General features: G+C 43.8%; 1 protein-coding gene across 1 annotated transcript in view; it reads left to right on the forward strand.

The window, feature by feature from the left end:
- Nucleotides 1-15311, forward strand: part of FAXC (failed axon connections homolog, metaxin like GST domain containing) — a 60280-nt gene extending 44969 nt beyond the window's left edge. The window contains exons 5-6 of the mRNA XM_070418041.1: nucleotides 14-130; nucleotides 13048-15311. Of these exons, the coding sequence (XP_070274142.1) occupies nucleotides 14-130; nucleotides 13048-13337 (407 nt within the window). The 3' untranslated portion in view covers nucleotides 13338-15311. The remainder of the gene's footprint in view (nucleotides 1-13; nucleotides 131-13047) is intronic.
- The last annotated feature ends 1943 nt before the right edge of the window (nucleotides 15312-17254 follow it).

A 17254-nucleotide genomic window follows, 5' to 3' on the forward strand; every position in this document is an offset into this window, starting at 1 on the left:
CTGTCTGCTGCAGGTGATAAGAAGTACATCATGGGGCCCAAGTTCTCCACTCTCGACGCCACCGTCTTTGGACACTTGGCACAGGCAATGTGGACCTTACCTGGGACGAGACCTGAGCGGTTGATCAAAGGCAAGCACTACGAACCTCTTCAGGTTTTGAGAGTTGCTGGGAGGGTGCAGGGTAGGAGTAACACAATGGAGAATTCTAGCTGATGCCTGGGAGCTTGATGGAGACACCAGGCAGTGATATCCAGGGCCAGGGTGTTTTCTGTGATCAGCATATGTACAGGTGGAGGAGATACTGGGCTTCTCACCTGCCGTCTTGTTCATGTTGTGTTCTGGCAAAGCTGACACAAATCTTGCCATGTCTACACCGGGGCTTTTCTCCCAGCTCTTACGTATTGACATAACACTTGTTGCTGAAATATGGCTTGAGTTCTTATGGCAAGGGTTCCTAGTACCCTTGTTTTGTTGGTCTTCATTATTTTCTTTGGGACGGTGGTAGTTTACCACTTTCTGGTGTGTCCACTGCTGCAGCAAGCACAGTGGGCTAATGGACTCACTGCTCCTTTTGTCTCACCTGATTTTATATTTTTCACATGTAGGTGAAAGTACACTATCCTGTGTCGTTTGAGTTCAAAGCACTCCTTTCTCCTATTTCAGTAGTGTCTGTAGATCAGACAGACAGTGAGGAAAGTGTCAATAAATGCTTTGTAAGTCTGGTGCTATGCAAAGTTTTATATTAATACTAGAGGCCTGGTGCACGAATTTGTGCACAGACGGGGGGGCGGGGGGGCTATGGGAAGTTGGCCAGCTGTGGGGGAGGGACTGTGGGAGGTTGGCCACCGGCTCCCAAGGAGGGAGCCGGCTCTCGGCCCCCATGGGAAAGGGGCGCATCCGCCGCCACCCACCACTGGTTCCCTGTCCCAGCCTGGCCTGAAGGCCCTGATGGGGTTGGGAGAGGAGGTGATGGTCCCCAGCCGGGTGTGGAAGGGACAGACGCCAGACATCGCCGCCGCCGCCGTCGGTGCCCCATCACTGCGCAGTTCCCCACCTTACCCCCTCCTCCTTCCTTCACCACCACGCCACCACCACTGTGGGGCAGGCAGCACCTGGAAAAGGGAGAGGATGGGAGCGAGATAAACGCTTGTGTCGAGGGCTGACTTTCAATAGATCGCAGCAAAGGGAGCTGCTCTGCTATGTACGAAACCCCAACCCAGAAGCAGGTCTCTACGAATGGCTCAGCACCAGGAGCTGATGGGGGCCAGCCAGCCAGGGGGAGGGGTCGTGGGAGGTTGGCTGTGGGAGTGCACTGATCACCAGGGGGCAGCTCCTGTGTCAAGTGTCTGCCCCCTGGCGGTCAGTGCATGTCACAGTGACTGGTTGACTGGTCATTCAGTCATAACAGTCACTTAGGCTTTTATATATATATATTATTTGTACATTTTGACCAAAGAAACACAATCGTGTATTTTTGTTGTGTGATCTTGGCTGTAAGACCTGTCAGAATTACAATTCTAGACTGGAGGGGTAGAAGTGGAGATGAGTGGAACCTGAGCAAGAGATGAACATACATACATGTGGGGGTGGGGGTGGGGATGGGGTTGGTAGCCAGGAGTAAATTTCATGTTGGCAAGGGGGCAGGAAACATCAGTTTAACTTGGGTTGATGTCAAGGAACCAGATATTGGCGTGTATGTGTGTGTGTGTGTTTGTGCATGTGGCTTGTGTATGGTGGAGTGGGGTGGTGATGTAAACAAGGTAATGGGGGCCTCTGGAAGAGGCTTCCCTTGCATTGCTGGTGGGAACTGTTTAGAGTCATCTCCAGTTTGAAGCAGTGCCTAAACAAGTGCCTGGGAGTTAGGGATGTAGGGATCAAGGTTCAATATTTAGGTTTGGGGAAGGGGGTTGACAAGAGTTAATCAAGGTGTTTATGCTCCAACTGAGCAGGCTGGGCATGTAGATGAGATCACCAGTGCGTAGCATATAGAATGCTCTCAATTATTGTTGGATGGGTGGAAGGATGGAAGAAACCAAGCAAGGTAGAATTGTACATGAACCTGAGGCAGGCGAGCAGCCATGTGTGGTGGTCATGGGTGGGTGGGGAGATTGGCTGGTGGAGGTTGTAGCTGTGTGTGTGTGTGTGTGTGAGTGTGTGTGAGTGTGTGTGTGTGTGAGTGTGTGTGAGTGTGTGTGTGTGTGCGTGTGAGTGTGTGTGAGTGTGTGTGTGTGTGAGTGTGTGTGTGTGAGTGTGAGTGTGTGTGTGTGTGTGTGTACTTACGTGCACTCATGTGCACGCTCAGAAGTTCAGACCAGGCTATTGGTAATAGGAGTCACTCTCCAGATTCTGCTATTGGTGAGGCTGGGGCTCCAGGTACGTGGCCAGGCTTGGTTGGAATGGTTCAGGCATTGATGGAAGATCTTTTGGACTTCTGCTGAGTGGGGCTAGGGATAGTATGGATTGATATCAAATTTCCTAAATGATCAGTGTAGAGATGGTCCTTATTAGTAGATGGAACTTATCTACTAGTAATTTGAATGTTGTCATATTGGTGATATTTATAGCTTTTACAATATTAGTTTCCCTTTTTTAATCCGAATTTCCACAGTGGTCTAAAAAGTATTGATTCCTTTTAGTTCATTTAGGAGTGTGTTTTATATTTACTCTCCTTTCTTGTTACTTTCCACTCCCTCCCTCTGATTCTCTATCACACCACCCTTACACACCCACTAGCACAGCCCCCACATCTACTTACTTCTACACACACGCCCCATACACACTCACTTGTACACATACACTTACACTCCTGGCCAAGCATATTCGCGCATGCGCACGCACAGACACACACCTTATGCATACACACATGCCCATCTCTTGTGGTGACCTGTTAGTCAGAAGCACTCAGGAATCCATCATCAGTGGAATTCTCAGATCCTGTAGTATTCATCCCTTTTTGCAGAAATGAAGCATCTTTTGTAATTTATTTATGACTTGGCCCTTTCCTCTATTACTTTCTGGAAGGACTTGAGGCATTTAGTGTTCTTTTTAGAGGATTGATCAGCCTTTTTGGAGGATTGATTTTGAGTCCTATCCTGAGACACACACGTTTGGGGAAATCTTACACCATCATCTGCAGGGGCCTTCTGGCACACAGCTGCATGCACTTCGATTCTTAAAACAAGTTGGTAGCTTTCAGCTCTCCCCGGGGATGGGTGTAGCATGAATTATTCAAGTGCAGAGACTTTCAAATCCCATTTTAGTCATTAGATTCAGGCCCTTCCAAACCTTTGGATCCAGGCTACTAACATGCAGGCACACTGCTAATTTGGTCTCAACTTCTTCTCTGTCTTTGTTTTTTCTGTGATGGAGACTTTCCCAAGAAGTAACGAGAGAAAGGAGATGTAGAAACAGTCAAGCCTGGATAATTTAGAACTGGCTCAAACACAGGAGTGTGAATGGCTTGGGTCAGACAGTGTGCTGCCTTAGCTTTGAAACACCCATGTGTGTGAGTGTATAAATATTAGCTTTTTGGTTCTACATATTATTGACAATATGTAGCCATAGAAACTACTTCTGGAACCTTCTAGATTAATGAGAAATGTTCCTTAATTTAGGTGAGTAAAGGGACAGACTATGAATAATCAGCAATTCTTAAAATATTTATGTATTTGTTTATGTAGCTAGATCTCTGTAGATATAAATATATGAAATATTATTTTCTTAACTGGAGATAATTTAGACAAGATAGAAAAGTTAAAAAGATAAAAAACAACTTGTGACCCCCATCACTCACAGAGAACTGCTATTAACACTGTGGTATATATACTCATCTTATATCAAGTAAATGAATGTCCATATTTTTAAAAATTGAGATCATAATATCAATACAATTATAACCTACAGTTTTTAAATTATCTATGTAAATTGCCATTTCCCTTGTCATTAAATATTCTTCAAAACAGTATATTTAGTAGTTGTATAATACCCTATCCTATGGCTGCATTGTAATGTATGTGATTAATCTTCTTTTTTCTGGACTTGTGGTTTATTTCAAATAAATTTTACTAATATTCTTTAGTGAATATTGTATAAATATATACTCCTGCTTTTCACTGCCTATTTAATTACATTTCAAGTTGGGGAATTATTGTCTCAAAGGGTATAAGCTCTTGGTCTATATGGCCACGTTGCTTTCTAGAAAGACTTTAGCAGTTTATATTCTCACAAACATTTGAAAACACTTCAAATTTTGTTCCTCAATTAGGGTTGCATATAATTTATTTTGAAATTTTTGCCATTTTTATAGTCAAAAAAGAATCTTCTCAGTTTTATTATCAGCAACACTCTTAATGAGGAGTCACATTTGATGTATTGATCAGAGTATACTTATTAGAGAACTAGAGGCTCAGTGCATGAAAATTCATGCACTGGAGGGGGGTCCCTCAGCCTGGCCTGCCCCCTCTCACAGTCCGGGAGCCCTCAGGGGCGGGAGGCGACCCGGCGATCAGGGGAAGGTGACGCCCCATCACACCTCTGCTGCTGCCACTGCTGGCAGCACAAGCCTCGGCCGGTCCTGGTTACCTGAGCCTCAGGCCAGCCCTGGGTGGCTGGGTGCCACCATCTGAGGTTTGCCTGCGCCTTGGGCCAGCCCTGGGCAGCTGGGGGGCTGAGAGGACTGGGGTTCTCCAGAGGCAGGCACCCTGGAGGGGTTGAGGGGACTGGGTGCCACCATCTTGTGGCTGTGGGCGCCACCATCTTTGAGGGTGGGGCAGTCAATTAGCATATTCCCTCTGTATTGGCTGTGGGTGCTGCCATCTTTGAGGGTGGGACAGTCAATTAACATATTTCCCCCTTATTGGCTGTGGGTGCTGCCATCTCTGCGATGGTGTGAGGGTCAATTAGCATATTCCCGCTTGATTATATAGGATTGCATGTGGACTCGGGTTCTCTTTAAACAGACACAGAGACTGGAGGGCTGCCCAGGAAAGTGAAACGGAAGCAACAGAAGGGAATGGGTTCTGTGATGCCTCTGCTTGCCCTGCAGAGCCATATCCAAACCACACAACCTAAAGCTGGTTTTCTGAATTTGTAAGAAATACAACTCTGTGTTCTAAGAAAAGCCTTGATCAGCAACTCTTTTGCCAGCAGTTATTTATTGCACTTGGACTTTATTTTTTGCTTATTCTCTGACAGGTTAAAAGGTAGGAAAAATGCTGGATATGCTTGAAAAACAAGAGTCCTCACTCTTGCTGTGCTCCACCCTGAAGTGTTCAGGAAAGGTTGTTGTGGGGGCATGCAGGTCCCAACAAAGGGCTGGCTCAGAGGACTTGTGTGGGTCTTTGGATTTTGAAATATATGAATTAGTGCCCTCTTGCTTCAAGGAGACGAGGGCAAGGGGCTGTCCTCATTAGGGAGTATCCTCATTAGGGCATTCAAGTTTGCAAAGGACTTTTCTGGGAGGATATTTCAGTGCCCTTCCTGCCCGTGTGACAGAATGCTAATGTGAACAACCAAGAGCACAGCCAGCACCTTGCACAGTGTGGAACTGGGCGATGCTGAGCAAATACCTGGAGACCAACTGAGTGTGTGTGGGCACTGGCTCCACGTTTTCCAAATATTTGCTAGTTAATGACCAAGGGCTGGGCAGGTGGTGCTGGGAGGCTGGCAGGCTTCTTCTCACTCGCCCTCCTGTCATGCAGGATTGGCAGCCCGGAGAAACCGAGGCCTGGGTTCTGGGTATGGTTGCCAAGCTCTTCAATGTCAAATTGTACAGAATGTTTCTGAATATTAGAGAAATTGGAGTGACATGGGAAAATAAAAGGAGTCACCTTTTTCAAAGAATGGTGGGGCATAGTTCCGTTGGAGAAACTCCCAGGAAGAGCTCTTTACTCTGGGATTGTGCTCTGGTTAGAGGGCCATTTGGCGTTCTGATGAATATCCTGGCTAAGGTGTTTGTGAGTATCACTGATCACTCATTAGTATTTTACTAATTTATTTTATTCATTTTTAAATTTAAAATGTAATACATGATTGTCACAATAAGTTGAAAAATACAGGTATATTTTCAAAGATTTTTGACCTTCCCTCATCCATATCCAATACCACCCCCTATGGAATAAGCAGTATTAAGGATTTGGAGTCAATCCTCTGTGTATTTCTTTTTTTTTTAATCTACAAACTTATATACATGTATATATATATATGCCTGTTTTGATTTGTTTTTACTATTTTAAAACAATGAAATTACATTGTACATATTACTTTGGTTTTTTTTAAAAAATATTTTATTGATTTTTTACAGAGAGGAAGGGAGAGAGATAGATAGTTAGAAACATCGATGGGAGAGAAACATCGATCAGCTGCCTCCTGCACATCTCCCACTGGGGATGTGCCCGCAACCCAGGTACATGCCCTTGACCGGAATCGAACCTGGGACCTTTCAGTCCGCAGGCCGACGCTCTATCCACTGAGCCAAACCGGTTTCGGCTACTTTGATTTTTTATCTTAATACACTATCATATCTCTTTAACATTTGTATATTATTCTATAGAATTTATACACCATACTTTATCAATCAATTCCTATTGATGGACACTCAAACTCTTTTCATCTTTCTTATCTTTCTTTTTTTTTATTGACACAATTCTGTATTCAACATCCATATACATGTAGCTTTACATACTGATGCTCTTATTTTAGTAGACTAGAGTACTAAAGGTGGTCTGCTATGTACGTTTAAAATTTCAACAGACAGCATCAGATTACTTTCCAAGAAAGGTTATAGCAATTTATTTAGACTTCCACCAGCCATGTAGTACAGTGCCTGACCTCTACATTGATGTTCAGACTTTAATGTTTACCAGTGGATGAAATTGTTATTTGATTGTTGAGTACACTTTGAAAATGTACTTTTCCTATTGTTTCACAAAGTTTGCATCTTCAATATAAGCATTTATGTTTAGTCATTATCTCTCTCTCTCTCTCTCTCTCTCTCCCTCTCCCTCTCCCTCCCCCCCCCCCCCCCCCCCACACACACACTACATACAACCTGTTTCTGCTGCCAAGTTTTTCTATTTTTTTGGCTGGTAGGCATGTTGAGTGGGTTCACTGATGGAAAATCTGGGCACAGGAAGGATTGGCAAAGAGAGATAAAGGTAGAACTTAATTATAGATTTTCACTCTATCAGGATGGGTGTGTGAGCTCCCAGTCCTTGCTTATCAAAGCAAACCCTTTCTTAACTGCATGATAGAATAATCACTTCCTTCATGACAAGTCATTTTGAAGGCAGCATCTTATAATTCTTTGAGACCTCAGAAACAATTACAGAAAAATATTCTGTGACAGATGGTGCAAAGCTGTTAATTCCCAGGCCAGGCTGTCAGCTCCCCAGTAGAGGGGCAGAGTAGAGTCATAGTGAAGGGCTCAGAGCCTGGGGAATGCTGGAGTTTGAATCCTGGCTCTGCCACTATCTAGAACTTGACCTTAGTCAAGTTAATTAACCTCTCTGTTGCAGTTTTCCCATTACAGATAGGGATAATAATGCTTCCTGCCTCATACAGCATTTTTGCAAGGACTAAGAGAGTCAATATGACTTCAACAAATGAAAAAAGCACATCAAACAGTGCCTGGTACACAGTAAGGACTATATATGTATTTGCTATTCTTATTAACTTTTATTATTGACCAGTGAAGTGCTATTGATGTTGCACAGTCATGAAGGGGGCAGGTCTCGGGAAGGAAGATAAAGAAACAGGCTGTAGAAAGAACAGCCACAAAGAAGTGGATAGACTCATGGATGGTGTAGATCCTGTGGCCCTTGTGACCAGATTATGACTTTCTCACAGCTCCTAGGGAATGCACTTGATTAAGGCAAACAGGGCTGTCCCCAGGGCCTGCTGTGAAGTGACCATAAGTCATTTGTGGTGTCCCCCCACCACCTCCTTGCTGCTGCCTCCCATCTTTATCCAACCCTTGGTTACCTGTGACTGGCAGCAATACCTGGTGAGGTGTGTCTCAGGACTGTTTCTTTTCGGTAGAAAACAGGTTAAGGTTTTGCATGTCTTTCCAAAGGGAACAGTGAGGTTGGCTTTTCTGCTTCTGGCTCCTTAGTGTATACATAAAAATCTTTGAGTAGGGAGCAATCCAAAGTGTGAATTGAGTTATTACACAGTGTGAATTGAGCTATTATGATCTGATAGGACTGAAAATGGTACCCTGGAACCAATACAAGAACATCCTATATAACAAAAGCCTAATATGCAAATAGACCAAACAGTGGAACAGCTGGTGGAACGACCAGTCGCTATGACACACACTGACCACCAGGGGGCATACATAGGAGCTGCCCCCAGTCTGCAGGCCCCAGGCTGGCCAAGGCAGGTGCCAGCAGAGGCCCCCCAATTGCCCTGCCTGTCGCCCCACAGATTAGCCCTGATCGCGGCCAGGCCTAGGGACCCTACCCATGCATGAATTTCGTGCACCAGGCCTCTAGTTGGTTTATAGGCTTCACGAAGCAGGGAGATTTGCTTTATTGTGTTTTGTAGGGAATATGTGTTTATTTAAAAGCAGAACAGCAATCAAGATTTGAAAAATTTTGCCCAGTGGGTGTGGCGGCTCAGTGGTTGAGCATCAACCTATGAATCAAGAGATCACTGTTCGATTCCTGGTCAGGGCTCTACCCAGGTTTCAGGCTCGATCCCAGTGTGAGGTGTGCAGGAGGCAGCCGATAGATGATTCTCTCTCATCATTGATGTTTCTTTCTCCCTCTCCCTTCCTCTCTGAAATCAATAAAAAAAAAAAAATCTAAAAAAAAATTTGAAAAATTTTAATGACATGGGAAAACATTTGCATTAATGCTAACAGGAAGTAACAGTTAAGTAATAATAATAATGCCAATAAATAAATAGGAAAAAATACTGGGGGAAATGACACCAAAATGTTAATTGTGGTTATCTTGGATTGATAAGATTATAGATCCTTTGTGTTTTCCTTTTTTTTTTTTTTAAATATATTTTATTGATTTTTTACAGAGAGGAAGGGAGAGAGATAGAGAGTTAGAAACATCGATGAGAGAGAAACATCGATCAGCTGCCTCCTGCACATCTACCACTGGTACATGCCCTTGACCGGAATCGAACCTGGGACCTTTCAGTCCGCAGGCCGACGCTCTATCCACTGAGCCAAACCGGCTTCGGCTGTGTTTTCCTTTTTATGATTTATAGTTTCTCTATACATAGTTCTAATTTTCCAAAATGGGAATATGTTATTTTTTGATGGAAAATAAAATAGAGTAGTTATAGATTATAATTAATAGACTATTTATACAGAAACAACCTAATTGGCCTGTGATAGGAGATTGGTAATAACAAAATGAAACTATGGTATATCTGTATAATGAAATACTATGCAATTATCAATTGTGATAATGTGAAATTGAAAGATTTTAATTATATGTTAAGTGGAAAAAAGTAGGATAGGAAACAAAATATATAGTAAATGTCATACAGCAAATGTAAATATATATATATATATATAAATACTATATAAAATTCTGGAAGAATACAAATGAAAATATTATGGAAAATGGGATTATTGATAATTCTTTTATTTTTTTGTTTATCTATATTATCTATTTTTTGCAATAAAATATGGATTACCCACCTACACAATAAGTGAATGTTTATATAACTTTTAAATATATGTATTTTAATTTAAATTCTTTATTGTTAAATATATTACATAAGTCTCCTTTTTCCCCCATTGACCTCTCCCTGGCAACCCCCAACCCCCAGCACATGCCCTCCCCCCACCCCTAGGTCTGTGTCCATTGGTTATGCTCATATGCATGCATACAAGTCCTTTGGTTGATCTCTTACCCCTCACTCCCTGCCTTCCCTCATAGGTGAATATATTTTTATTGAGGGAGAGTGAGATAAAAACAGTGATGAGAGAGAATCATAGATCGGGTGCCTCCTGCACAACCTCCTGGGGATCAAGCCCGCAATCCTGGCATGTGCTCTGACCAGGAATCGAACCATGACCTCCTGGTTCATAGGTCGACGCTCCACCACTGAGCCATGCTGGTCGAGCTTTATATAACTTTTAAAAAGTAAACATCCTAAGACTATTTTTAGGGCAATGAAGTTCTGTAAGACAGTGACAAATTACATATTTATAAGCAATGTTGCCATCTGGTGGATTAAAGGCAAAAACTCACCCTCTTCCTTCCTCACTTGAAATTAGGAAAGGAAGGCCAAATACTGTGTTGTGTTTCAGACAAATGCCTGGATGATTTTAGCAATTTAACCATGTTCCTTTGATTCATATGGAAAAGAAGTAGTCCAGTCACTGAATGAGAACCCAATTGTTGGTGCTGCTGTGGAATTTAATTTAAAAAGTGAAAAAAAAATCTACTTTACTCTGGGTACACTCATCCATAGAGACAATTCTGAGTTATCCATTTGACGGATTATTTAGAGCAAAGTTTCCATCCTAACATAACATTTGTTAACCACTTGGCATAGTGCCCAGCCTGTAATAACTCTACAAATATTTATGGAATGAATGATTACCTCTGGCTGGTTTAATCCAATTGACAGTTGGTGTATTTTCATGGACTATAAATTAATTTACATATGAACCAGTTGAAGCAAACATAAAATAATAAAATGCTTCACAAAGCCAAGTGATGGTAGTGTAGCTGCCATTTCAGATAAACTATCCATCCCCAATTTCTCATCACCATAAAACTCACTCCTAAATTTCATCTAGCCCCTCACTGAATTTACCTTTTCCCACTCACCTTTCTTTTTTTTTTTTTTTTTAAATTAAATCTTTATTGTTCAGATTATTACATTTGTTCCTCTTTTTTCCCCCCATAACTCCCCTCCTTCCAGCTCCCACCCCACCCTCCACCCTCACTCCCCACCCACTGTGTTCATCCATAGGTGCATGATTTTTGTCCAGTCACTTCCCGCATCTCCCACACCCCTTTTTCCCCCAAGAATAGTCAGTCTATTCCCTTTCTATGTCCCTGATTCTATTATAATCACCAGTTCATTCTGTACATCAGGTTATTTATTCACTTGATTCTTAGATTCATTTGTTGATAGATGCATGTTTGTTGTTCATAATTTGTATCTTTACCTTTTTCTTCTTCTTCCTCTTCTTAAAGGATACCTTTCAGCATTTCATATAATACTGGTTTGGCGGTGATGAACTCCTTTAGCTTTTCCTTATCTGTGAAGCTCTTTATCTGACCTTCAATTCTGAATGATAGCTTTGCTGGATAAAGTAATCTTGGTTGTAGGTTCTTGGTATTCAGCACTTTGAATATTTCTTGCCATTCCCTTCTGGCCTGCAAAGTTTCTGTTGAGAAATCAGCTGACAGTCGTATGGGTATTCCCTTGTAGGTAATTGAGCCTCTTTCTCTTGCTGCTTTTAAGATTTTCTCTTTGTCTTTTGCTCTTGGCATTTTAATGATGATGTGTCTTGGTGTGGTCCTCTTTGGATTCCTTTTGTTTGGGGTTCTCTGCGCTTCTTGGACCTGTAAGTCCATTTCTTTCACCAGGTGGGGGAAGTTTTCTGCCATTATTTCTTGAAATAGGTTTTCAATATCTTGCTGTCTCTCATCTTCTGGCACTCCAATGACTCTGATATTAGACCGCTTAAAGCTGTCCCAGAGGCTCCTTACACTATCTTCACACTTTCGGATTCTTTTTTCATTTTGCTTTTCCAATTGGGTGTTTTTTGTCGAATCTTTGGTTTGATTATTGTACTCCTCTGGTCTGCTATTGGGTATAATATTCTTTATTTCAGTCCGTGTATGCTTACTTTCTAATTTCTTTATCGTAGCATCGAGGGTCTCATTAGTTTTCGTGAGGCTCTGCACAAATTTATGGCAAGCCCTCAAAATTGCGATTCTTAGCTCCATATCCTCCATTTCTGTCATGTTTTTTTGTCTCCGCATCTTTTATGCTTTCTTGGTGCACCCCCTTGTGGTCTCTGTGCGCAGTCTTGTTCTAGCCAAGCCTTAATTGTTGTAGTTAACACTAGAGGGGTTTGACCACCAGGCCGGCTGGCTGTGGAAATCAGCTGTGTGGAAAACGTCTGCCTTCTGGGGAGGTGCTAATCCAGCCTTTGCCTGAGGCAATCGGCAAATGGCTGTGCGCAGGGTTTGGGCGGGGCGGGATCCACAGGGCGGGCGGAGGGAGCAGTTATGGCCACGCTCAGTCCCGTTCCCAGAGGCTCTGCTTCTCAGAACCCCGGCAGCCGCTGCAAACCTCGGAGAGAAAGCTGCCCTCAGGTCCCAACTGATGCCGGATAATCCCGCTTCTCCCGTTTGAGTCTGGGTCCCTAGAGACTCGCCCGGATCTGGAGCCCAGAGTCTGAGACTCACTCCTGGCAGAAAACGACAACCGCGCCCTCAGCCACCAGCCCGCTTTGCGCGCGCACCTCGGTACCTTTGTATTTTCCACACTGCGCCGCCTCTGAGCCTCGATTTGCTGTTCTCTTTCCTTCTAGTTGTAGAGTCTCTCTTCAGCCAGCCTTCCTGTGGTTCTGGGTGATGTCCGTTCAGTCTTTTAGTTGTATTTTTGAAATGGTTGTTTGCGGCAGCGGTCTCCGGTGTTTACCTACGCCGCCATCTTGGTCTCTCCCCACTCACCTTTCTTATTATGTGTAGAAAGTCTAAACATTTTGACAGTTCCTCTGTGGGGAAATTTTTTTTTAAGTATTTTTGATTGATTTCAGAGAGGAAGGAGAGGAAGAGAGAGAGATCACTGATGAGAGAGAATCATTGATCGCCTGCTTTCTGCATGACCCCTACTGGGGACCTGAGCCCAAAACCCAGGCATGTACCCTGACCGGCAATTGATCTGTGATCTCCTGGTCTATAGGTCGACACTCAGCCACTGAGCCACGCCGGCCCGGCTTGAAAACATTTTTAATGTCTGCCCCGCCCCATTCTCCCACATTCCCCAGAAAGCCCAGCGCGGGCAGATTGCTGCCCCTGAGAGCTAACCCTGGCTGTCCTTGCCGCCCTGCAGGTGAGCTCATCAACCTGGCCATGTACTGCGAGAGGATCCGGAGGAAGTTCTGGCCCGAGTGGCACCACGACGACGACAACACCATCTACGAGTCGGAGGAGAGCAGCGAGGGCAGCAAGACCCACACCCCTCTGCTGGATTTCAGCCTGTACTCAAGGACAGAGACCTTCGAGGACGAGGGAGCAGAGAACAGCTTTTCCAGAACCCCAGACACGGATTTCACTGGACACTCGCTCTTTGATTCCGACGTGGACATGGACGACTACACAGAGCACGAGCCATGCAAGTGACACAGCCTCGCGGGCCCTTCCTGCTGGAGCTGCCACTGCCTGGGTCGGTCTGGGTGCCCAGGTAGAAATCCACCGGAGCCGGGAAGAGGCCTCCGTGCCTGGCACCCTTCTCACAAGCGACTGGATGAGAGCAGCCTTATTTCTCTTTTGTACACACAAAACACAGAACCGTTCAGATGGCTCCATTGCAAACAAACAAACAAAATGTCAGCATGGTTCCTGAAATCCATTTTTGTTTTCATTAGAAAACTAATATTGTGAGGTAGACCAGGTGCAAGGGCAGGTTTTCCTCCGATGGTGTATGTGGATCCTCTCCAACCTGGGGCTTCGTTGTGAGATGAATTCTTGAACATCCCCATCCACCAGGGTTTGAAGGAATGAGAGATGTCATCAGAAGAAAAATGTAGGAGATGAATGTCCTGTGCCTGTATTTTATGTGTGTATATTGTATGTTGAGGTATAAGTCAAATAAAATCCATAGATATTCAGTGAACACCTACTATGTGCAAAGCACTGTGCTAGGTGCTAATCAGTATATGTTGTATCCTAAGCCCTGCCAGGGACCAGCTGTGTGATTTTGGGCAAGTCTCTTAATTCTTGTGTGCCTCATTCCCCCCACCTGTAAAGTGGGGATAACAATGCTCTCCACCTACCTACCTCACAGGGGTGTTGTGAGGATTCATGGGTTCCTTGTGGCGCTTTAAACCTCTTGGAAGAGGTGTGACATAAACACATTTTATTCTTTATTGTGCTCTTCATACATTTGAAGATTTGAGGGCAAAGGAATTCCACATCCAGGCAGTAACCACTGCAATCCCTCCAAAAAGCCGGTCAGATGAAACACACAAAGGCTCAGCCAGGACTCTATCATCCTGTCTCTTGGTGCCCTTGCTTGAATTGAAATCTTATGTTGAAAGAAAAACTTGGACGTATTTTTACAAATTATCAACAGCTACAGATGGTCTTTAATTATGTCTATTTGCAGAAACGTCTTCCTTCCATTGCCTGAACGCATCCTGGGATGTGCCCTTTGCTGATTCCTGAGTGTTAAGTAGTTTGATTTATTTGGCGGGAATAAAGTTCAGGAATATGGGCTTAATTGAGGAGAAGGGGAAAGCATTTGATTGATTTTTGGAAGCAGAAGCTAGCCAACTTGTGATATCTGTTTGAAAACAAACCTTGCAAGAGGCATTGAAAAGGGGAAGGAGGAAGAGGATCATGTTACTAGCATCAAAGCACTTTGTGCAGTGTAGACTCTATGCAGTTTTATTAATGCAACTTTTCTGGTGTGCTCAGTCGGTGCCCAGTGAGAGGAAGGCAGTGCTGAGGACAAATTTTAATGTTTCTTAGGGATCTCCCATTCATTCCCTCCCGTACTCCCACCCTCCCCTGAGAGCCCATGAACTCTGTATTTACTGAGGCCCTTTATCTCGGAGGACACAGTTTTTGTTGATTTAAAACATTTCCAGTGAAATTTGGGGTGAAGATCCTGGGGTGGCAGCCATGGATGTGGGCTAATAGAGTCAGTGTTAAGATCTGCAGCTGGAAACTAAACAGCTTTGCTTCTGATCATAACGGACTGGCGAGGTAAGGACTATTCATTATGGGGTGGAAGAGGCACTTCTTGAAAGACAGCAATTTCTTCTGAGAAGTTCATGTACTTTACTTCAAAAAGACTCTATGAATATAGCTTTTGCAAAAACAATCCTCAAATAGTGAGGATGCACAGAGAGATAAAGGGGGCGAATTTTTGAAGCTGTTTACCATTTAAGCAACTGTGTAGGGCAAGCATGTCAAACTCGCGGCCCACGGGCCACATGCCTCGTTTATTTGGTCCGTGTTAGCCTTTGAGTTTGACATGCTTGATTTAGGGGCTATGGAACAAGGAAGAAGTGTTGCGATACCCTAAGTTAGAAATTCTTATTCTACAGATAACTTTGTTGTTCATATCTTATTAAAATGATTCATTTTTGAGAGGACTGTTTGATGCCTAATGAGAATGTGGTGCTAAAGATAGGAATGTATAAGCCTTTTTTTTTTTTTTTTTTTGGTCTCCAGTATCATTTGGGAGGTCTATTTGCCTCTCTTTTCTCTAGCAAGTGTGTCAAACGGCATACTGGAGGCAGTTCTGTGTGACAAGGGAAATTCCTGTCCTGAAAATGTGAATGTGATGAACATGGACTGTGGATCTGGCTCCACCAAGACTCACCCTTTCTCCACCCACAGCTGGAAAGACTTGTGTTTGAAATTTTGTCTATAATTTATGCTTCCTGTATAGCACTGTTTAATGTATCTTCAATCCAAGAATGATTAAGTTACGAGTCTGTAGGTTCACATATGTTCTTTATTGTGTTGTACTTGGAGAGCAAGTACATGGAGAGCCAACATTCAGAGTGAAGTTATGACAGTTGAGTCTATCCAGGTCACTCCCATAGGAGCTTGAATGGACATTGTACCCGGAGGCTTGGGTGCTGCCCTGACAACTCATGACTGGGTCATCAATATTTTGTAGGTGTAACTTGATTTGGAATCCTAGAAGGCCCCCCCCCCCCCCCCGCCCGTATATGTTATGGCAATGAAATGACCAAGACAAAATCACTGTGGTGCGGAATGACTTACACAGTCTTTATTGGGAGGGCTTTAATTTTATGTGGTTCATTCTTAAGCTATGCAGATTTGAAGTGTTTTCCAAGTTGATGAACAGGTGCTATTTATTACAAAAATTAACATAAAAAATTAGGGGACATTTTGGTCATCTGGCTCAGTTGTTCAACTTCTGTGTTTCTTTTTACTGGAAGGTAACTTAAGGAAGTGGCTCTTCGATGCTAACATGATGTTGGTTGGACAGAAGACCCAGAGGCCACCAGTCTTGTGTCACCTCTCATTGTGAACATACATTCTGCCTCTCTATCCGCTTCTCTTTTCCCTCCCTGTCCCGACTCATCAGGATGAATGAGCAGCAGTAGTATGTTTTGTATGAATCAGAGTAGATACAAGGACAATATACGTTTATTGCAGAATTGGACTATATTGTCAGAGTTTAACACTTTGTTGAATTGTAACATAATGAATTGTGAATGGTGACATTACCAAGGCCACGGGCTACCCAGAAGACTGATCACAGACTTAGAGCAACTGGGCCGTGAATCACCACAGCTGTCTAGTCCTCCAGTGAGCCCTGCCTATGGGTACTGGGGTAGTAGAATATGCTGGAGTTCAAGAAAGGAAGTGTTAAGGATTAGCCTCATGGGTCTTGCTTGGATTATTTGAGAGTGACTGTCGGATCATAGAAATGTATAGGTAGGCTGTGGATTATCTCAAAAGCCCCTTACAAGAGAGCCCGAGGGCATTACTGGCTCAGTGTCACAAATATTTATTTGCAGGGTAGGACCAGAAACAGGTCTTTCACCTTGCCTTTGGTGGTGTTAACCACTTTGACTTGATTTCCTTTTGAATACACGCTCCCTGAGAGATCACTCCTAGATGTCCCTAGAACCAGCTCATCCCACCCTCTTAGAGAGTGCTGGGATTCCTCCTCCCTTGTTCCCAGGTCTGTTCAACCTGGTCCAGACCAATGCAAGAGAACTTTCTTCAGTATCCACTCTGTGCAAGGCACCGCTAGGCTCTGTGAATGATACCAAGATGGACACCCACGTCACCAGCACTCTTCATTCTTTGTTATGTATCTTTTAAAGCATCCACACCCATATTCTCACCACCCACTGAACACCTGCCCTGTCCTGGCCCTGGGATGCACCCTGGATTTAGATAGTGAACAGAACAGACATGGCACCTTCATTTCAGGACATCCTCTTCCGGGTAGACCTCTGCAGTAGCCTCTTTTACATCCTTGGCCGCTTCCCTGATCCAGTCCCCCTATCGCCACCAGGTCAATCTTTGTAAAAAGCTCTGGCCCT

The sequence above is a fragment of the Myotis yumanensis genome, unplaced genomic scaffold, assembly GCF_028538775.1.
Source record: "Myotis yumanensis isolate MYYU_CA2020_CCGP unplaced genomic scaffold, mMyoYum1.0.hap1 SCAF_6, whole genome shotgun sequence".
Lineage (NCBI taxonomy): Eukaryota > Metazoa > Chordata > Mammalia > Chiroptera > Vespertilionidae > Myotis > Myotis yumanensis.